The following is a 21346-nucleotide window of genomic DNA, read 5'->3' on the forward strand; positions in this document are numbered from 1 at the left end:
CGATGTTCATTCCAGCAGTTAATGTCCAACCACGAGGTCACACAAGGGCACTAGTCCAGAATGCAGTACTGATGGAAAGAAGTATTGCATTACCACGCTGCTTTCAACAACAGCGAGTTGGTATCTAATGCATCCCAAACGCCAGCCATGATTTTCCCCACCTGCAAACACGCAATGCAAGAACTCGAAAGACTTCAGGTCTGCTTATCTGTGGCTGGTCTTTCCGATACCACGCTTTCCGGCAGTCTGAACAATCATTAGCACCCGCTTTAAATAGGCAGGAGAGAATAAAGAAACTTACCAAATGCTTGATCAAGGAACCAGTCTGGTGCCTATCGGCCTCACCCTGTCTAGCCATCCTGTTCATCTTCTTCTGCGACAGCTTGGCCAGCTTCTCGGCCTTGGAGGCGGCAGTCTCGTTTGTAACACCATCGGTTCTCCTGTTGGTGCTCTGGCTGCGGCCTCGGCTCTTAGCACGCTCAAGCATAGCAGCGCCGGGCGTATCAACGTCCATGGCATCGCCACCAGGACCCTCTGATCTTCCACGGGCCAAGCTGCGGCCTCGCGCCTCTGCTTTTGCAGTCGTACGCTCAACAGCCTTTGTAGCATCGTAGCCGAGACTTTCGAGATGTGATTCCATCTGTGACATCTGCTTCGCCTTCTTAGTCCTGGGAATGACGGCCCTGTTCTTGAGACTCTTGCGCATCTTGGCTTCGTTCCGGATGAGTTGCCTCTTCTCACGGATGAGCTCTGCCTTGTACCTAATGTCCGCCTCCTCCGCGTCCTCCAGATCGTCGTCCGACTCGTAGAAACCCTCAGCCTCCAGCTTCTCTTCTTCAGCCTCAAGTGCGGCAAGCTTAGCCTCGATATCAGGGTCGATGAAGTCGTAAACGTTCTGGCCCTTGAAGACCTCAGGAATACGATCGTGTTTCCACTCGTCGTTCTCGAGAAGGTAGTTCTTGCGAAGGTCGATGTTGTACACACCAGCTCCACCATTCTCTTCTTCCAGGTCACGCTCGAGGAGCGGCCTGTCAGGATCTTCCTTGTCGTACTTCTTCTTGTTAAGCACTGCTTCTGGAATGGATGTTTCGCGAGTGACGCCGCCCAACGGTTGGGCAACGTGGATTCGGCGAAGCAGTTCACCAAGACGGCCGGAAGGCTCGCCGGCGCTGTTGGTACCAGCCTTGAGCTTCTCGGCGTTGCGAGCAGCGATCAAGCGATCGCAGACCGAGTTTCGCACAGCCATGACACCTTCAAGGGTGTTGCAGGACAGCTCTAGCATCTCGACTTCGCCAGACTTGAGCATACCCTGGAGCTGTTCCTGTGTCTCGGGATCGAGCTGTTCCGGACGCATAAGATCGATCTTGTTGACAACGATAGAGATCAACTTGTTAGCAAATAGAGGCTTGATGTTGTTGAAGAGGGCGATCTGCGAGGCGACAGAGTAACCGCACTGCTCACTGAGATCCATGAAGTAGAGGATGTGGGCGCGCAAGTGGGCAATGGCGCAGATAGACTGATGTTCGATGGTGTTCATGTCCTCGAGTGCGTGGTCCAGAATACCAGGCGTGTCAACAGCCTGGAAGCGAAGCATCTTGTAGTCGAAATGTCCGACGTACAGACTCTTTGTTGTGAAAGCATAGGGCTGCACCTCGACGTCGGCTCTTGAGATGGACTTGAGGAACGACGACTTGCCGACGTTGGGGAAACCAGCAATGACGAGTGTGCGGGTGTTGGGGTCGATAGATGGGAGACGGCCCAAATGCTGCCTGACCTGCTCAAGGTAGACTAGAGGGTCCTTTAACCTCTTGCAAATGGTAGCCATACGTCCCAGCGCCGCCCTCTTCAGCTGCTTGCACTGGAACAGGGATTGTCCGTACTTGAGAAGGCGCACGTAGTCGCGCGCAACTGTCTCGATCAGCGACTTTGCAGTCGAAAGCTGACCGAGAGCAATTCGGAAGTGGTCCGCATCGTACAGGGTGTTGAGGAGATCGCGGTGGAACGGGTGGATATCCGCGAGGCGCGGGAAAGCCTCGATGGTGGTGTTGAGGCGCTCGGTAAAGGTTTCGGACGTGTACTTGACTTTTCGCGTGTAGAAGGCTCGAATTCTGCTGATTTTGAAACCCGCACGAATCTGCGTCGGCAGTCTGGGAAACTGTCAGCTTCTCGTCTTTTCGTGCGGTACGTATTGCGCCTTCAAAATCGCGACAGTGCAGGGCGGCAGAAAGAAGGCGCTTTGCGCGAGTGCGTTTGGGGAAGGAACCTACCTCCTCTGGGTCCTGGAAAGTACAATGTCCAGAAATTCCTGGCTCGTAGGCACAGCGGGGATGTCTTTCCACTGAGTCTTCATTTTGGCGACTGCGGTATGTTGTTGTCGTGGGAGGCGGTCTGCGCTTTCCAGAACTTCAGGGCAAAAAAGTTCGAGAGACTATCGATACCACCGTGTGGGGCACGTCCAAATAGTTCGCCTCACCGAAGCTAGTCCCGCATCCGGTCGCGCTAGCGCCTCGATTGCTGACCTGCACATCCGAACAGACGCCTGTGCAAATGGCCTGTCCTGGGGGCACAGCTGGGTGCAGACACGAGCAGAAAGAATATGGTAGGGTGAATGGCGCATTGGCTATCTAGATTTGATCTCATAAGAGCATGTATGATATCGCTCGTTTTCATCATTCTAGACTCGGCGGGTCCAGACTCGTTGTAGTCGAATCTGAGATCAACTCGGATAGACCTTTGTTATATTGCATCGAAGTACATCGGTAGCTCAATGAGTCAATTCTGTGGGTACCGATGCTTCAGTCCACAACCTGGTAATGAGCATCTACGGGATTCTTTCCGTTGATCGTAAGAACGTCCTGCGGGCATGCACTCATAACGACAACCACGTCTCTGAGCGCTTCCAAGACTACATAGTCTCCGGGCCTCGTTTTCGGTTCTTCGAAACTGATGCCTCTCTTCGCACCCTCTCCTTCCTGTGTGACAGGAATATTCATGAACAGATTGAACGGATCTGGAACCCTGCACCCCATCTTTGTTTGTAGGCCTTCTAGGGCCTCCTTTTGCTCAGTCGATAGAGACAGTGATGCAGTAAGCTCCTCCAATGCGTCCCAGAAGTTGTCTGTACAAGACTCGTGGTAGCCGTTGACGCCCAGTTCACTGTACCGCCATCTATCACATGCTGCGACCAAAGTGTCATGCACGCCGGGACTTGTATCTTCCACCATCTTGACCATCGGCGCCCTCTTCTGACTAACCATGACATCTCCTACTGCAGGCGTCACTTTCAGTAAACTTGCCCGGCAATGGCACATGGACATGTATTCGGGTGCGCTGGCGGCGGTATTGGCAGTAGTAGAATACTTGGAGGGCGAGTCGGAAGTCGCGTTTGGGTAGAGGGGTGCTTCAACCTTTGATGATGCAGCCGTGAGGACGGAGGAAGGAAGCGCGATTGCCCAGGTATCGACGACTTGGTTGCCATGAGTGTTTGTAATCTTTATCTTCCGGCCGGCTTTAACAAGCGTGGCTGCTCCGCGGCGGGCAGGCACGGTTTGAATAGAGGAAGCCATGTCTTAAAGCTTGTGAGGTGTTGCAAGGTGTCTCTTTCGGTAGCAATGATGTACAATAGGAGAGTACTGCTGTATAAAGACGAGGCAATACGCCTCCAGATATACATGCATACCCCACTTGTGCTGTCGGATTAGGTCGTGGGACGGGAAGATAGGAAGATGGGGTCCAGAATCTGCGTCATATGTGTAGGCAAGGTACAGATACGATGAGTAACCTTATCATAGTCATTAGCAACAGCCCTAGCTGTATCTACATTTCAGCGAACAAGTCCAGGCACACGAAGTGAGCGCGTAGCATCGTCAAGCGGTATCCTCAGGCCTCCCTGGCCTGTACAGAGAACCCAGACACGTGGCGAGTGCCATACCAAACAAGGTAAGCTTGAGTGAGCTGTGTGAAGTATGCGAAGACTCGCAGAGTGAAGGTAGAATGTTGAAGCTGTGACATCGAAGTGCCGCCTGGAGCGTAATCGCGCTTATCACGTGTCAAGCGCGGCTTCCATAGGACACCCTAGCATTCCCGGCGCCGCAACCCAAATTATCCCCACCACAGCTCGACTCCTTTACCGCCAACCCGACCATTCCTACCCAGTCTTCACCATGGCTGCCCTCGCCACCAAGACCGAGTCGCAAAACATCTTCACCAAATTGAAGTCGAAGCCCGCGAACAAAGTACGTCGTCTTTTGAATAGAGAGATTCGAGCAATGCCTAACATATGTCTAGATATGCTTCGACTGCGGCGCAAAGAACCCAACATGGAGCTCCGTACCGTTCGGCATCTACCTATGCCTCGACTGCTCGTCCAACCATCGTAACATGGGCGTCCACATTTCCTTCGTGCGATCCACCAACCTCGACAGTACGTTCACCTAAGACCCACGGACACCATATACAGTACATATACTGACCAACGACAGTCTGGCAATGGGACCAATTACGGATCATGAAAGTCGGTGGTAACGAAAGCGCTACCAAATACTTCCAATCGCATGGAGGCTCCGCCGCACTTGCGAGCAAAGACCACAAAGCCAAATACACCAGCAATGCTGCCACCAAGTACAAGGAGGAGCTGACTAGGCGCTGTGCTGCGGACGCCAGATTGTACGGAACAGCAGTCGTCCAGGGTGACTTATGCTAATTTGAATTTACTAGATACCCTAACGAGGTTGTAATCACAGATGTACCAGAGACTGGCACTGACGGCACCAACACTCCAGCTGGCGAAGACGACGACTTTTTCTCCTCATGGGACAAGCCCACCATCAAGCGACCGTCGAACCCACCTTCGCGTGCCGGTACACCAAAGGTTGGATCACCCTTCCTGAAGCCTGGTGCTAACGGCAACGGAACCGATCGCCCCAAGTCGCCACTTGTCGGCGGCTCCGAATCGAGCACACCCGCTGCAAAGCCGGCAGCCGTTCGCAAGACGGCCACAGGCGCTGCGCCGAAGAAGAACATCTTGGGCGCGAAGAAGAAGGGCCTCGGAGCAAAAAAGGTGGTTGCTGCTGACGGAGGCCTGGATTTCGAGGAAGCAGAGCGAAAGGCTCGCGAAGAGGCAGAGCGTATTGAGAAGTTGGGCTATGACCCCGAAGCCGAAGCTGCTGAGGCTGCCGCCGCCACAAAATCGAAAGCTCCTGAGGCGTCAGCCATCGTCTCTCCCACTCCCGTATCGCCACCACGAGGTGGTTTCGGTTCTACTTCCAAGCCCGAGCGCTCCAGCCAAGATATGGAGAGGTTAGGCATGGGCGTACAACGTCTGGGTTTCGGGCAAGTAGGTGCCGCGAAGAAGCCTGTAGCACAGAAAAAGATGGGTGGCTTTGGCAGCGTAGGAAAGCCTGCGCAAGACGACGGGGAGAAGTACGCGCGGGAGAAATTTGGTACGCAAAAGGGTATATCGAGTGACGAGTTCTTCGGACGAAACGCATTCGATCCCAGCGCAACCGCGCAGGCCAAGGAGAGGCTATCAGGTATGCATCCTCTGCGAAAGCACATGTTTTGTGTTGCTAACTTTGTGTGAAGGCTTTGAAGGCGCAAGCGCCATCTCCTCCAACGCATACTTCGGTCGACCCGAGGACGATGTCGCGGAAGAAGACTACGGTGACCTTGAAACCGCTGCCAAGGACTTTGTTCGCAAGTTTGGTCTCACGGCTGGCGACGATCTTGAGAACCTGACGAACATGCTTGGCGAGGGCGCTACAAAACTACAGGGTGCAGTCCGGAACTACCTCAACTCGTAGGGTAGCCTTGAGGCCATGCACTGAACAAGCTCAGCTGGTGTACGGAGGGCACGATTGACCTCGTGGGGAAAGCTCGTCGCAAGTGGTGAACAAAATGTGGGCAGACACTGGGCGTATCGAACGGAGCTTGGAGAGGCGATCCTATGAAGCGTGGAGTTGTCTTGGTTTCTACTGTGTATTCTTTTCCGCTCAAGAACTGAGCTTGGAAATGGTGTTTGGGAGTAATAGACAAACGCACGCAAACACTAGTCCTTCAATCAAACTTCATAATCGTCTCCGGGTGGTCAGGGCTGCGACTGTTCACACCAGATATTGCTGACAGGTAAAACAAAGTGGCAAAATGTCTACCAATCCCCGTCCAAACGCCTCATACTACCTCGAAGCTAACGTGCTCAATCATCTCTATCTCCCCAAACATCAGCTTCCTCCCTCGCTACCGCATCCAAATCAATCAACCCGCCATTGCCCCTCAGTTCGCTACTTTCATCCTCGTCATTACTACTATCATGCTCATGGGCCTCCTCCCGGCTCATTGAACCCCACCCAGCATCTTCATCTTCGTCGTCCTTGGGGAAAGTTGATGACACGGGAACAAAGTCATCCATGAGATTACTAGGCAGGCCAGCCGGTGCAGGACGCGGGCGGGAAGAAGACGGTGGAGAGGGAGATAGCGGCATCATCGCCATTTCAGGGTTTCGGGACAATGAGGTTTCTGGTGTAGTGTCGACGGGATTTGTTGGTGTAGTGGCGCCGTGACGGTAATTGGATGGCTCTGCATGAGAAGATGTAGGTGGTGAGACACTTGGTTTCTTTCCTTCCTTTGAAGATGGTCTAACTTCTTCTTGGTTCCCCGTTGGTTGTCGCGAGGATGACTGTATGGCTGGTGATGTATCAACCTGCTGTGTGGGCGGCAGCTTGGCATGGTGCTCTTGCTGTTGCTGTTGCGAGAATGGGAATATGGAGAATAAGCTTGCACTCAGGCTATGCCTGTTTGGCGCTCCGGGTCTCTGTTCTTGCTTCAATGCTTCTTCCCTACTCTTTGGTACACTAGGAGGTGGGTGTGATGCGGAGTGGGAGTGCGAAGGAACCTTCCTGTTGGCGGCTGGACTGGGAGGTTTCTGGATAGGGGTTTCTGGCAAGGGCGCTTCGCACATCTCGCAACTTGTGAGATTGGGGTCGTTGAGGAATGTACAACGAGGGCATTGTTTCTTGAGGTCGGGTGTTGATGGTCTTTCTGAGACTTCAGCTTCCAGAGGTTGAGGTTGTGGTCGAGGAGGTTGGCGAGGGGGCGCTGCATCGTCTTGACTGGGCATCTGATAACCTGGACTGTAGCGCTGTGCGGTCCTTGAGTGCGACGTTGCAGCGTCGCGTCGTCGACTTGTGGATGATGTACCTGCACTTACTCCAGCATTGGGATTGGGGTCCACGGAAATTACAACCTGCACATCCCTCTTGGTGCCACACTTCATACACTGGCACTGCCGTACGACGCTCTTTGTATACGTATCCGTCACCTCGGTAGGTGCATCGAACCTGATCTCCAACTTGGCTGGCTCACCAAAACCGGGGGTATTTCTGTTATCTCTCCCTTTGGCATTTGCATAGCCTGCCCCTTTCGATACAATTGGTATGATGGGATCAACCGCTCCGAAGACCAGATGGTCCACAAAGGGTATCAACATCAGCTTTCCGCTAGTTTTCATGTGGTGGTCGACTTCTGGGCGAAGTTGGAAAGAATCAAGGGACTGTAGAACGCGGAAGTATTTGTTGAACATGTCGCCGAACCATTGGCGAGCTTGAACACCTTGTTGCAAGAGCTCTTTCGCAATGTTTCGTGGCGCAGGGCTCGGCCATAGTGCGTCGATCAAGTGCTTCTCTTTCAGCGCCTTTCTTACCATCAAATCTAGTCTCGCGCATTCATACAGCCTCTTTTCTAATCTTTCATGCAACTCGTACTTTGCGAACCTGATAATCAAGCCTCTGACAAAACCGGCATCCAGATTCCATTTCCTTGTGAAGTAATCCAAAGATTCCAAATCTTTCTGCGCCTGCGCATTTGCGGGCCGCACGACGAGTGGTGACAATTCGTGGCCCATGGCTATCCATCGTTCGGTTTGGCGGGGGAAGGCAGTTGCTGTTGACCAGAATGAGCGAATAGGATAGTACTCTGCTTTGAAGTAGTTGTAGACAAAATCCAAGAAGTCAACTTCTGTAAGAGGCATTGCTGCGTGGCCGCGTGGGATGTCCATAGCGGGAGATGGGTTGTCGTAGGTGGCGAGTAGATGGAAAGGTCACGATCACGAAACAATTCGTGACAAAAAGGAGGACTGCAGTTGCAGGCGCGAGAGTTTTCACAAAACTTGCGACATCAACTTTGCAGATGTGCGAAAAGTTGCTGCCTGGAAGGTGAAATAGATTACGTGTGTGAAAGTTGAGAAGAGAGACGATACCTATTCCGAGCTGCGCCACAGCATGTGATAGCATCACAAGCGCTAGGAAGATTTGTCGCTCTGCTCGTTCTTGTGACGGACTTTCCGGGGAAGTACGTCATTGTGTGGCGGTGGCTGTGCTCAACTCTTCTTCGCGTTCGACCCCCAATCCTCGACATTGTCAGAACGACACACCCACATATGCAGCTCATGTTTATAATGTGCTATGAGCCTCCACGAAGATCCGAGTTTATTTTATCCAATAAAGGAAGGTTGGTCAGGCGCTCAGATGTTGGAAGCATAAACCTAGGTAACAGCGCAAATCCACGCGCAGCAAATTCAGAAGATTACCAGCTGGAAAGAATGTGATTCCGAACTGCCCTCTTCCCAGAGAAACAGCACCAACTTATGAGGTTGACAATCTTCCGTGTATCTTTACATGTCCTTGGAATGCGCACTGAGTGGTAAGCTGACCTCTCAAGAGATGCGGGAAAAGCCATAAGAACGGGATATACCATTATTTCAAAACAATTCTCCTTCCTTCATTGAAGGCTAACCCTATTCAAAGGTGGTGGCATGATAATTTGGCCAAGCTTTGCGCAAGGGTCAGAATCAGTAAGGAGCGAGCAAGGGATTTCCTATAAAGGCATCAACCTAGCTGATCGGTGTACTTGATTTCCCCCCTAAGCTCTTCTATACGTGGAATCCTTCAGCAATTTACGCTGGGACTTGCCTTCCTGTCGAGATAAGAGGACTTTCGACATCACCCCGCATATCTACAATGCATAGAACCGTGATCAATCAGGAGATTTCGGCAGCCCTATGTTATTTTGCTGCAATTGCAACTAAATTTGATAAGTCAACACGCATATTTCGATTACCGGGCGCCTTTTACAAGGATACTAGACAGCAAATAAGTACACTTATACTCGACTTGGTCCCTCACATCAGTTATGCGATTATTTTAACCGTCCCCAAACCCAATCTCAGGCTTGCAGCAGACCACATGCACGATGGAGAAGTCAGAACCGGAGAAGTCAGAGAGGCCGGATATGTCAGATGGTTTGCAGATCGCACAGCCTGAGACTTATCCCGAGGCAGTTAACCGCTACTCTGGACATGGTGACACGAAGCTACCACAACTCCACAATGATGATCACGATGGACGCGATCGCTCACAGCGAGATGCAGCATCAACACGTACTGGAAACTCTCATGACCTTTTGTCATATCGAAATGGACGTGATCTACCGGATCAAGCGCCTCACATTCAGGTTCCACCTGACATGTGGAAGAAGTTCTTTGCCCACAGACGGCGCAAATACTGGTTTACAATTGCCATGTCGTTTACCATAGTGGCTGCACTCGTGGGTACCAGCATAGGAGGAGGTCTGGTCGTGCAAGAGAAAGCCGACAAGTATGTCTTTTTTGTGCCATCCTTTGCCATTGCCTAATTTTCTGTTAGGAAGGCTGAAGCCCTGGCTGCTGAACAGGCTGCACAGAGCTCGAATATGACACTAATGCCTACGCCTACATTGGCGAGCGCTCCGGCAAGTGCCTCAGACACATTACCAGAGAGTCCAACGGACAACCCAACGGATGGATCTCAAGGCACGGGAACGGACTACATAGCGCTACCCTTCGGCACCATCCAGTCGATCAATACCACTTGTCCGTCCACACTCCTCATATCGAGTCGGTTGGAAGGCAAGAAATCGGACATCAATGGTGTTTACACGTATAGCTGCCTCGACAGTACCAACATACTAGATTCTAACCTCATGAGCTTTACTGCATATACCTTGGAGCAATGCGTTGACGCGTGCAGTCAGTACAGCGCTATGGACAGTAGCACGAACAATACATGCAAAGCCGCTGTGATCAGCTCCGACTTTCGTGGACGGTACGAAACTGCCAACGGAGCGAACTGCTGGTTGAAGAGCGGAGCTGGAAACGCAAGTACCGGACAGAACGGATACACGGCGGCGGTACTCCGTGAGGCATAAGCTAGAAAACAATCGGTGGGATGGAAGAGAGCTGGCCTAGCAGCCAACTGTTGTAAGGATCATCATCGGCGTTTGCACTTTGTCCATAGTCGGATGGTTTGGGATTCTTTTCTGACAATTAGCGAACGTCCAGTGTCTACTGTCACTATCTGTTGTATACCAATGTCAGTCATTATAGTTTTTTTTCTTATGGTGCGATTCTCGATCGACTCGGCGCGAGACAGCACGACTCAAACAGAATAAATCTTCGTATACCTGCTCAAGACAACGTACGATGCACAACCTACATGACCATAGATGAATAGCCGTTTATTAAATCATACTTTGGAACCCAGAACCCAACTTGGAGTTGTACACTAACACTTTTTTTGTGGATTCTTGAGGAAGAATATAACATGTATACCGTTAGAGTGTGGTATAGGGGAGGCACTGCTCAAGTGCCTTCCTCGTCGGTGACTGTACCTGCTGTACTATACAAGAAATAACCATCCGAGAAGTGGAAAGATAAAGATGTTGTTGGGGTTACTGGTGTTTTGCGCTCCAAAAAATCGCCAGCCCTCCTACAGAGTTAAACAGCAGGAAGAAAGGTACTTTCTGGTCAAAAAGAAGAGGCAACAAGATCATATTCCGACACCGGGAATCGAACCCGGGCCTTGCCGGCACTGTACAGTGAACAGACTCTGCAGATGAGAGCGGCAAATCCTAGCCACTAGACCATATCGGACTTGGATGGAGAGACGAAAAAGCTATGTCTGTATAATCAAAGTTTGAAAAATCGGCATAGCGACGGCATGGCTGACGATGTCTTGGTGGAAACATTCGAGAAACGTTTGGAAGTCACTTAGCAACTGTAGCAGAAGATTTTGACATCTTGTGCGTGTTGGCGGGGCACTTTTCCTGCTACCCCTGACTACCCCACTTCGAGAAATCTCTACCATCAAGCCCCTCGGGGGCACTACGGACGTGTAAAAAGGCTATTGGAAGCCATTGGATACGCTTTGCGAGTGTTGGGGCGATCTGCCCGGCATTGCTTTTGGTCCAAGACAGTCTGGCGAAATTTCCAAGAGCCCAATGCCTCCTTTCTACGTCTTGGCCGAAACATAGATGTTATAGCTGGAGCGATCCTTACGTCGTTGCAACATTGTACAACATGAGTCTACTAAAGGCATTGCCGTACTTGTGCATTGGCTGTGTGATAGTCTTGTTCTGTTGACACAGACACTGCCGTGTTTCGCACCAACGATGCATTGCAATTTGCACTTCGAGCTACTAGATGTATTTAAAAGCATAACAACTACGTACGTCTGAGCTATCCAAGAGAAGGTGGCCACTGATAGCGATACCTCAGTTTTGTTGTTAGCGCGAATGTTGCTAAGGGGCCCAAATCAGAGTTCTAAGATGCATGCTTTACGATCCAAAGTTGAAATCCTAAGACAAAAGCACTTATGGAATTGCATGTGTCGATATCGTCCTGCAGTACCTCCTTTAGATTGACCAAATGATGCTCATGGATTACACGCTCGCAGCCGACTAGTTCAACCTATATTCTAAGTCATGCGAAGTCAGAACTCCAGGCTACATCAGGTCACCCTTATGTCTGCTTGTCTCAACCCAAATTCTTGAGAATTGAGTCGCTCCCTCAGCGGCCCCATCGTCTGCAGTCGATACATTTGACCATATGGTCCTTTCCTCAAGTGCTTGCCGTGCAGTGAACCTTGTTTACAAGATAGCCACTATCCCCTTCAGCCATGGCAATGGATACAAGAGAGCCATCTTCTCTTCTTCTCACTGTATGACAGAATTCAGAGATGCGATCTCCGGCTAGAATCTATATCCCGTGGATCGTACAAAATCTGTCCCTGCTTCAGCTCTGCCTGCTCCTACAGCAATCAGAAAAGCTTCCGAGAATCGGCCCCAGCCATCCTTGATCTACTATAGAATGGTCTCTAGCTGCCTCTTTGAACTACCAAGGATCGTTACCAAGGTGTTCTAGACCTGGGAAGCTCAGGTCAACAGCATCGAGATGCTTTGTCCACACACCATCATTTGTACTAGGCTAACACGCTACTCACGCTCCAGGCCTGACGATAGAACTTGACTGTTCGGCCCTTGGACTTGTTCCGATACAACGTGCGCTGTAGAAGCATGGCACACCATCAGCTGAGTAGAGTCAAATTATGCAGTGATGTCAACAGCAAATATTGATATCGGGCAGGTTAGGCATAGTGTAAAATGTGCTTGATGTTTCGAACTGAACCAGGTTCTGGAAGTGAACGCCACACCATGGAAAGAGCTTGGAGAGAGGCCGGAATCAAAGCTAGAACGAAGCAAAAGAAGGACCGGTGCATGCGCAGGTTAATGCTAATCATCGACACTAGTCGTAAATGGACTGAGGTACATGTCGTAGTCACAGCCCGCGGAGGCGAGGAGATCGCAGGTACGAATAGACAATGCGATACAACGTAGTAAGGCACGTAACAGCAATAATGTTGTTCATGCTTGACCACACCACATAACATCAATCGTTCATGCCAATCATTGGCTGTTTTATCAGAAAATTTTAAAGCTAGATGTCACTTACATTTCGCCTCTCAAGCCTCTCAGCTTGGTTGGAGTTGCCCAGCCAAAAGGAATTTAGATAAGCAAAGAGCATGCTTCATGCGCAGCAAGCTGAATGTGGAATAGTAAGAAAGCGCGCACAAAATAATCGTAAAAAGACAAGTAGGGTTTTGGGTAAAAGTCAATTTGGTTGATAAGGTACCCGACTTGCTTTGTCATCAGAGGTGATGACTAGACCTATCATGTAGATAGTATGGGAATGAAGAATACAGAAATAATACATTCCGTAGAACGAAAGGAAAATAGCTGAACGCTTAATTGAGTAGAAAACGTTGCATTGCGGTCGGTCGCATACGAAAATACAAAAACATACAACAGCAGGGATTCGCCAGTGGTCACCCACCTGACTACTAATCCGCCGGTCTCAAGCTTGAGTACCGCTGAGCGAACGGGAAGCGCTATGATCTTGAGCCTCTGGTCGTATGTGAGAAAAAAGCCAGCGCAGTGTCTTCATATTGTCAATGGTTGAGATGGTTCACGAATGTGAATGCAGTCGCTGTACTGTGGCGCTTCTGAGTCTAGTACAACACCATAAACGCACCTAGGTGAGTGTTTAGTGACTTCGATACGCAGTGTTCACGTAAGACTGGGTGTCGTTGCAATGACATGCATGTAACCTACCGGGATCGTTGACATGGGTAGCCGATCATTGTCAGACACCGAAGCATCCTTCGGATGCGTCCCGTCCCTGAGGAACCCGCGCACCGGAACCTGGGGATGAAACATGCTAATTACTAGATCTGACGACGACAAATCGGGGGTTTGGAAAAGAGCCATGCGCATACGCAGTAGTGACGGACACCAAGCGTGAGGCAAAAGCGTAAGCTGGTGGCGTTCAACCGTGGCGTCGGAAAAAGTTCGCGTTCACCCTGATCAACTATCTTCATGTAATATCAAGCGGTGTATGCTGCAGGCGTCGTTACGCTAGTAGAGTCTTGTACGCGCTTCCGTCGCAGCGGAGTCGTACCTGCGCAAGGCTCGCAACCCTTGGATGGTTCGTGGGTGTCCTGTAGCTGCCACTTGAGGGAAGTAAGCAAGAAGATATAGCGTGGCGTCTGGACCCTGATACAACGGTATTAATGATGAGATGCGCGGCCGATTCCTTGTAGATGGAAAGGTTATGGAAGAAGCTTCAACAACTTCTGCACCAAGGCTGTAATTCTATCGTTATGAACATTTCGCCTGCTGTATGTAAGATTTGGAACGCAACAGGCGCATAGTCGTATATAGCCGGCAAATGTTGTGAACTACCTCGATGGTTGAGCCTGTACCTAATTGCCCCACGGAGATGCTTTTGGGCGCCACGGGACTCTACCAGCAATAGTGATGGCCGAAGAGACTGCCATGCGATCCGGTCACTTTGTGAACCAAATTCCTTCTTGTGCGACGGCCTTGCAACGGCCCCTATTCAAGGAGCATGCTGCATTGAGAACCTGCAATTGATGCCCAGCATCATAAAGGGCCTCAACCGAAGGTACCAATATCGAGGGCGTGGGGATCAGGATGAGACTTCCGCAAAGTACTGCATGTGCTATTGAATGCCGAGTCGTGTGCGCACCCCCCATAACCACGACGTCAGCGTCTGCGTGAAGATCACGTGCCTTTCGCAATCATTGACGGAAGGGATTAGCGAATGTGGGGAGCGCCTGTCAATCACCTTGTCGAAAATGGCAAACGGATGACAGGCGTACATATGGCATCAGCCCATGTAGAAATCAAGCTTTGGATCTAGGGTCCAGGTCGCTAAGACGCGCCAGTTAGAGTAAAGCTCCTCCAGTAGTCGCCGTTCACCTACCACCATACGCTCAATGCTGTTCCGTCGCTCGTGGAAGCCACAACAGAGAACACTTTTAACCCCTGTGTTCGTTGCAGAATGTGCATTCATCTGATCATGGCCGGTGTAGCTCTTTGCAGTCGGTTCCCCGAATCCGGTTATCCAGCCCGCAAGCTTCATTAAACTGGCTGCAGCCTGTTATCTTGAACAGCTTTGTCTAAAATTGGTTTTATAGTTCGGTCACTTCCGTAAACAGCCATGATCGGGAGCTACCGATGACTCGGAAAGTGGTTTGCTTGTGCAGCCAAATTACAAGGTGCGGCATCTCGGGTCCATAGCCTTGGTAAACTTGGGCTCAGCCCCTGCTTGCATTATGTAGGGACTTGATAATGACGCCAAAGGCTATTCGAGTGTTTTTACTGGCAACCGTTTCTTTTCAACTGGTACTTGATTTTCGGGATGAGTACCCGATGCCGTCGAACCGACGACCCGTTTGACGTAAGGACTAAAAAGCGAAAGAACCCGTGGTTGTGCCGAGCGGACCAGTAGACAGTTCTCCCGGTGAACGTCTGACATTGACTTTGAAAAACAAAACAAGGCAGAATTGTGTCTTTGCCAACCCTGAGTCAGTACACGAATGCAGCACTAATGCAATCGTGGTGTGAAGGTGCTGCATTAGTGCTTTGGGTGAGGCTGCTCTGTCGCAACCGTACTCGCAATCTCGAATGCGAAGTTCAGCGGCCATGACTGGAAATAGAGATATTCCGAGCCCCATAAAAGCCCACATGATCGTCATTCGGCAACGTGGACTGCTGCTCATCAGCACATGGCATCAGGAGGCATAACGCCGACGCCGACAAGCATTTCACTCCAGACTGCGTACGTAGGTAAGGTCTTGAGGTATGCGAGCGCGGCGACGGGCGATTCATGGCTTTGAGCTTGTCACAATCAGAGGCTGATGGTTGCCCATTTACCGGGTCTACGCGATTCCTAGACGAAAATCATGTCTGGCAATCAGGAGCGCGGGTCCACGCGGCAGAGGATCATCGTTGCGGAGGTTGGAATTGCGTTCAGCTTGCCCTGAGCCAGCCACCAGCGCGAAGGATGCTCTGTGTGCGGCCATTCTAGTAAAAGTTATGCCGGTGACGTCGAAAGATGCCTGGGGTGCTCGGTGAATCAAACGCACGAGACTGGAACAGAAGGTCCGGTAGGGTGGTTGATGGTATAGGGTGATTGGCGGATGCTTAAGCTCGTTGGCCAGCGCAGGTCGCGGCGCGTGAGACGACGCCCTCAGTCGATCAGCACCATGCCTCTTTGAGTGAAGCTTCCTTGGTGACAGAGCCAAGTATCAGAAGCCAGTCCGCCTGATGAGAGACCATCGTGGCGATTGCGCGGAGTCGCGGAGGCCTGGCAGCAATAGCGGCTAGCTAGGTGCAATGTCCACAGCTGTCAAACAGGGCGAGTAGTAATCAGCTTCAGCTGGGGCCAGTCGACCTGATGATTGAGATGATGTGTGCGTGAAGGACAGTCGCACATGAAATGTCTTTTGCGCGTAGGCAGCAGAAATAAGGTTCATGTCGTGGAGACAGAAGCATAGCCAGCTGCCCCCGAGTCCCATGTTGCACCCAGGTTCCGCTCGTAAGCGGAATCTCGACGCGACTGAGGCTGACGATAGGTGCCCAAGCGGCTAGCAGACAAAGCACGCCTTCAGAGTGGAGCAGAAGTGTCAAAGAGGTTGCTTTGCCGATGTGCAGTGGGTGATGGCAAGAAGGGTGAGGATCCTCGGCAAAGCATCGTGGCCGCTTCCGAACTCGGCAGCGCGCCAGGTGGATTGTAGGTTAGCCTGTCAAGCCGTCATCCCGCCGTCCACCCTCCAACGCTCGCAACCAAAGACCCCCCATCGCTTCGACAGTCGTGTGTCTATATTGGGCAGGCCGGCCAGGAACCCACGTCCTGACCAAAACATTGTAACCCCCTCATCAGCCTACCCGGCATCAGATCCGCTGATCAGCCGCCAAATTTCTTCTCCCACTCCCCTAGCGCAAGCCCTTCACCACCCCCCGGTCCATTGGCACGCACTCCGACGAGACCTCGCACGACAGCTGCCGAATCGAATCTTGACTTCTTGCCCTGCTCCTCTAGGACACCTCCAAGTCTGTGTCCGCACCCGCTGTTTCTGCATCCGACTCCAGTTGCTCACCCTAATCCAACCCCCATGTACCTTGTCGCTCCCCGGAAAAGTATAGTCCCAATCCTAGTCTAGAACATACATGCTCTCTATGGTCTTTCCATGCCTGATGTAGGTACTGTGGGCGCGCTATCATTTTACGTACAGCCTTCCGTCTCTACGAACGGCGGCGGGCTTGCCGCTCTCTCTCCCCTTTTGGCCTTCCCAGCGGCCTTTGACACCTGGTGCGTGCTCCCCACTCCGTTATAACTAACATTCAAGCCCTTGACTCCACATGGCTCCCGCGGGCTGAATGATCGACTTCCCTGAGTAGATTTGTTCTTGTCTACGACCTCTCAACTACTACAAGACGACACCATCACTTCCACCTTCATCACTGTTGACTGTGAAGCTTGACTGCCTAGTCACTGGCGCCCCGCAGGACTCACCTATTCCAGATCGGCACTTCTGCGAGGTTAATCACTCTTGACTCCGCCGTACCCGCTTCCAAGCGGACCAACATCGTTCCGCCCATCTTGCGCCCCGTTCTTCGAGATCGAAGATTACTTAGGTACGACATCCACCTAGCCTGATGTCCCTTATTTGCATCTTTGGCAGCCATATACTAAGTGCTATACTAGGCTCGCTTGTCATCTCTCCCAACTCTTTACCTCCAAACCATGGCAAACGTGGCGCCGGCTCCAGTATCAGGAGCCTCGGGTGACGTTTCACCAACAGGCGTCTCGGGTTCTGCAACCAACTCCAAGATGAGGAAGAGGACCAAGACTGGATGTCTCACCTGTCGAAAACGCCGCATAAAGTGTGGTGAGGAGAGACCTACCTGCGCCAATTGCATCAAATCCAAACGTCAGTGCGAGGGCTACAACCAGAGAGTCATCTTCAAACCCCCAATTGGAGATTGGCCAAATCATCCAGGCGTGGTCAGCACTATCCAGTATCACACTTCGATGCTTCCAGGGACACGCAATCAATCGTATCGCGGGCCTGAGCCCGCTGCCGCTATGCAAGAGAGCATGCTTGGTTCGATCCAGCCCCGCATGCATGGCAGCTACGACTTCTCACATATCGACCCGAGCTCAGGCCCAGGACCTTCAGATCACCAACAAGGTTTCACTGAAGGGAACCCCAACTATTCACATGAGCAGGCTTATCAGCAGCCGCTGCCATCTCCTCTTCATCAACAGCCGCTCCAATCGCCAAACCACCAAGTACATAGCCACACTCCAACCGCTTCATATTTTCCGCCGCCTCCGACAATGCACACAAGTCCACAAACGCCATTTAGACACGATTCGCACAGCACCTACCAAGCGCCCCTTCAATATACCCAGAATGCACCATATCCACCCGTTTCGGTCCCATACAACCACGAATCCAACCTCAAGGCCACAGTTACTCAGCCTCCGCCAATCTACCCACAAACCTATCGATCTGATAGCCAGCAAGCCGAAGGTACTTATCGGGATCATTCCAGTGTATCCCCAAGAAGCGACCAACACCCCCGTTACACAGAGGCACCGCCAGGGGTGCAAAGATATGAGAGTCACCCGCAAGCCCCTGTGCACTCTATACAAGGAACTCCGGCAAACTTCAGCCAGATTGGAAATCTTAACTATCCAGCAGTTTCTCACGCTGACTTCAGTCATGCAAGTTATCCTTCTGTTCAGATGCCTATTCATGATATGACCCCAGATGTAAAGTATATGTCTCAGCCCGTCCTCGGTATGTCTCGTGTCTAGTTAAAACCTCGTATACCCCAATGATTACTATTATTTTCTCTGAGTCTAAGCCCTCGTCCACTGTCACTCCATAAATTTGTGCATGCCTCTGAATTCTGGGTCTATCCCCAGTCCTTTCTAGCTGCAACAGCACGCTACTCTCAATCACTGTGTAGAATTATATGTCATCTAGCTGACTATTTATGTCTACAGAACAACCTTACGCCGTATCACAAGCGCAGCAACCTCAACCGCAACTCCTTCTTGATGGCTTTGGCGGTGACGACCACGTCAGTCCTACACAAGTTCTCGACGAAGCCGCAATCGAAAATGAAGATGACGATTACTGGGATGTCCAGTCCGACGAAGACATGTTTGATGCGGAGACCGCGGAGGACGAGAAGGCTTTACTTGCGACTAAAGAATTCGACACCATCCGTCGCATACACTTTGAGAACTACAACGAGCTGGGGATAAGGCGGTATGATGCATTCCTATATGATGGATTACTATCGGACTATAGACCAGAATATGCAGCAAGTCCTCTACGCAATCCCAAGACTGCGAGGGTCTTTGCACACTACATTCATGTGGTAAGTGCGACAGAGACAATTGCATAACTTGTCTTGTCATCGCAAATGCCGCGTAACTTCCTGAACCTCCACAATCATACGATCCACTGACTTTTGATAGACTGGACCAACTTTATCAATGTACGAACGAAACCCTCGAAACCCTACCCTCATCTTCGAAGGTTCTACACGACCCGCTCAGCAAGGTCTTTGGACATACACATTGCCTATGAAGGCTCTCAGTCATCAGGGATTGTTGCACGCCATGCTAGCGCTCGCGAGTTTGCATATTGCAAGATTGCAAGGCGCCTCCATAACACCATCGTACAAACATTATGCATACTCCTTGAAACGACTCGTCCGTTCTCTCAGCAATCCTAAGAAACGTTTATCGACCCTTACGTTAGCCACCTCCTTGCTTTTGGCGTTCTACGAAGTTTGGACGGCAGAGCATGTCAAATGGGGTACACATCTTATCGGGGCCCAGCGCCTGATCACTGAACTCGACTTCCGATCACTCACGCGCGAGGCGAGGCGTTTGCGAGCGGCTCAGACTGCCATGGAACGAAGTTTCCCATACCAAAACCCTGAGATGCTCATCGACCAGAGGCAGTTTGATCAGAGGCTTAAAGACAGTGCTTTGACGCCAGATCAGAGTCTTGTAAGCACAATTGTTGGTAACAATGTCAATTATGACGATTTCGGAATGGTCTTCGAAGACAACGGCGCAAGGCACGACACAAGACCTAAGATACCTGCGAAGTTGGACCTGCATAGCTACGAGACACTACAGGATATATACTGGTCATATGCTAGACACGATGCTTATCAAAGCATCATCAGCGGAAATCGCCTCATGTGAGTATCGTGGGTAGGGTTTTAGAACATGCGACTGACAGGTAGTAGTAATCCTTATCGTAAATGGTCAGATTGCCCTCCAAGAGCCCCGCTTGGCCGAACCGATGCTCTCTATGGCTCTCATGACCATATTATCCTTCTTTTAGGTCGCATCGCAGACTTCACTGTCAGGGACCGTAGTCGCAAACTCCGACAAATAGAAGCTGACGGTGGATGGCGACCTCGCCCTGGTATGCCTGGTTTCGGGAACATGAGACCGCCCCCAGGCGGTTCTCATGGTCAGCAGCAGATGCCCACGAGCGCTACAGGTCCTCCACCTCAAATGCAAGGCCCACTACCAGGATGGAAGGGACCACCGCCGCCAGGCTGGACAGGCCAGGCTCCACCACAACCTCCCCCGGGTTTTGGACCGCCATCTATGTCGGCTGCAAACCCACCCCAGGGTGGTTCACCTAGACCACCAGCTATGCCCAGCTTTTATGGAATGGCGCCATCAGCAGGACCAGGACCTATTCTTTCCAGTTACGAAAACCCTAATTATGAACGTTCACCACAGACTCCAAACGCGCCCCACCCTCAACATAGTGATCTGCCTGCTGAATATGAGAAGGCTATTTTGGAATGGGAGAGTATTACCAATGCACATACTGCAGTTGTGCATGTCTTGGAACAGACTGATGCTTTCGCACCATTGCCAGAAGACACCTACCCACCAGCGCCAGGAGAATATCCCAGTCAACAAGGAAACATGACACCCTTTGGCCCAGCTATTCTACATAGAAGCTACGACATATCCATTCTATGGACAATAATCCACCTCTCCAAGATCATCCTTCTACGATCTCACCCGGGTATGCCACCCGCTGCTCAAATGGCGGCTGGTGTATGCGCATCCGCCACAGCCCCATACTGCATGCTCATCGGCCGCATATGTGCTGGTTTTCAGATGCCCATCGATTCGGACCTCTCTCCCTTCCTTGGCGCAGTATTGACAGAATCTACGTTATCGCTTTTCTTCGCTGGCATTACGTTTCAGGATCCGCGACAACGTGAGTGGCTTATCACCAGGTTATTAGAAACGGACAAGAGGACAGGTTGGGCCAGTGCAGGGATCATCGCAAAAGGGTGTGAGACGGCCTGGGAAAAGGCGGCAGAGATGGGAAGAGGGCCGCCGTACAAGAGGAGGACGAAACGGGTTCAAGCAGTCAGCGTTGACATGGAAGAAGAGGAGGCCGATGGAAGGAATAGGGAGCCAGGAAGAGTACAAGAAATACACGGAGAGACAAGATATGTGGTGAAGAAGCGGCCACCGCCATGGGCTATGAATTTGTTAGGCACCGAGGAGGATCTCCGAGCTGGGATGGAGAGATTTGGGTTGTAA

The 21346-nt window shown here is 51.3% G+C and overlaps 6 protein-coding genes across 6 annotated transcripts; 3 read left to right on the top strand and 3 right to left on the bottom strand.

Annotated features, from left to right (window-relative positions):
* Positions 1 to 204: 204 nt before the first annotated feature.
* Positions 205 to 2350, bottom strand: GT037_001301 (nucleolar gtp-binding protein 1; the record flags this gene model as incomplete). Its single annotated transcript, XM_038926348.1, has 3 exons — positions 205 to 246; positions 302 to 2147; positions 2268 to 2350. 3 exons carry the CDS (start codon positions 2348 to 2350, stop codon positions 205 to 207), a joined length of 1971 nt encoding a protein of 656 aa, XP_038792204.1.
* Positions 2351 to 2795: 445 nt separating this feature from the next.
* GT037_001302 (uncharacterized protein) lies at positions 2796 to 3566 on the bottom strand (the record flags this gene model as incomplete). The annotated part of the gene is made up of 1 exon (XM_038926349.1): positions 2796 to 3566. One exon carries the CDS (start codon positions 3564 to 3566, stop codon positions 2796 to 2798), a length of 771 nt encoding a protein of 256 aa, XP_038792205.1.
* Positions 3567 to 4163: 597 nt separating this feature from the next.
* Positions 4164 to 5801, top strand: GT037_001303 (arf gtpase activating protein; the record flags this gene model as incomplete). The annotated part of the gene is made up of 5 exons (XM_038926350.1): positions 4164 to 4235; positions 4288 to 4423; positions 4482 to 4665; positions 4717 to 5531; positions 5584 to 5801. 5 exons carry the CDS (start codon positions 4164 to 4166, stop codon positions 5799 to 5801), a joined length of 1425 nt encoding a protein of 474 aa, XP_038792206.1.
* Positions 5802 to 6193: 392 nt separating this feature from the next.
* Positions 6194 to 8050, bottom strand: GT037_001304 (uncharacterized protein; the record flags this gene model as incomplete). Its single annotated transcript, XM_038926351.1, has 1 exon — positions 6194 to 8050. One exon carries the CDS (start codon positions 8048 to 8050, stop codon positions 6194 to 6196), a length of 1857 nt encoding a protein of 618 aa, XP_038792207.1.
* Positions 8051 to 9243: 1193 nt separating this feature from the next.
* Positions 9244 to 10236, top strand: GT037_001305 (uncharacterized protein; the record flags this gene model as incomplete). Its single annotated transcript, XM_038926352.1, has 2 exons — positions 9244 to 9647; positions 9696 to 10236. The coding sequence occupies 2 exons, from the start codon at positions 9244 to 9246 to the stop codon at positions 10234 to 10236; spliced, it is 945 nt and encodes a 314-aa protein (XP_038792208.1).
* A 7240-nt stretch (positions 10237 to 17476) lies between these two features.
* GT037_001306 (uncharacterized protein) lies at positions 17477 to 21346 on the top strand (the record flags this gene model as incomplete). The annotated part of the gene is made up of 4 exons (XM_038926353.1): positions 17477 to 18539; positions 18749 to 19128; positions 19229 to 19965; positions 20014 to 21346. 4 exons carry the CDS (start codon positions 17477 to 17479, stop codon positions 21344 to 21346), a joined length of 3513 nt encoding a protein of 1170 aa, XP_038792209.1.

Source organism: Alternaria burnsii (assembly GCF_013036055.1).
Source record: "Alternaria burnsii strain CBS107.38 chromosome Unknown 705, whole genome shotgun sequence".
Taxonomy (NCBI): Eukaryota; Fungi; Ascomycota; class Dothideomycetes; order Pleosporales; family Pleosporaceae; genus Alternaria; species Alternaria burnsii.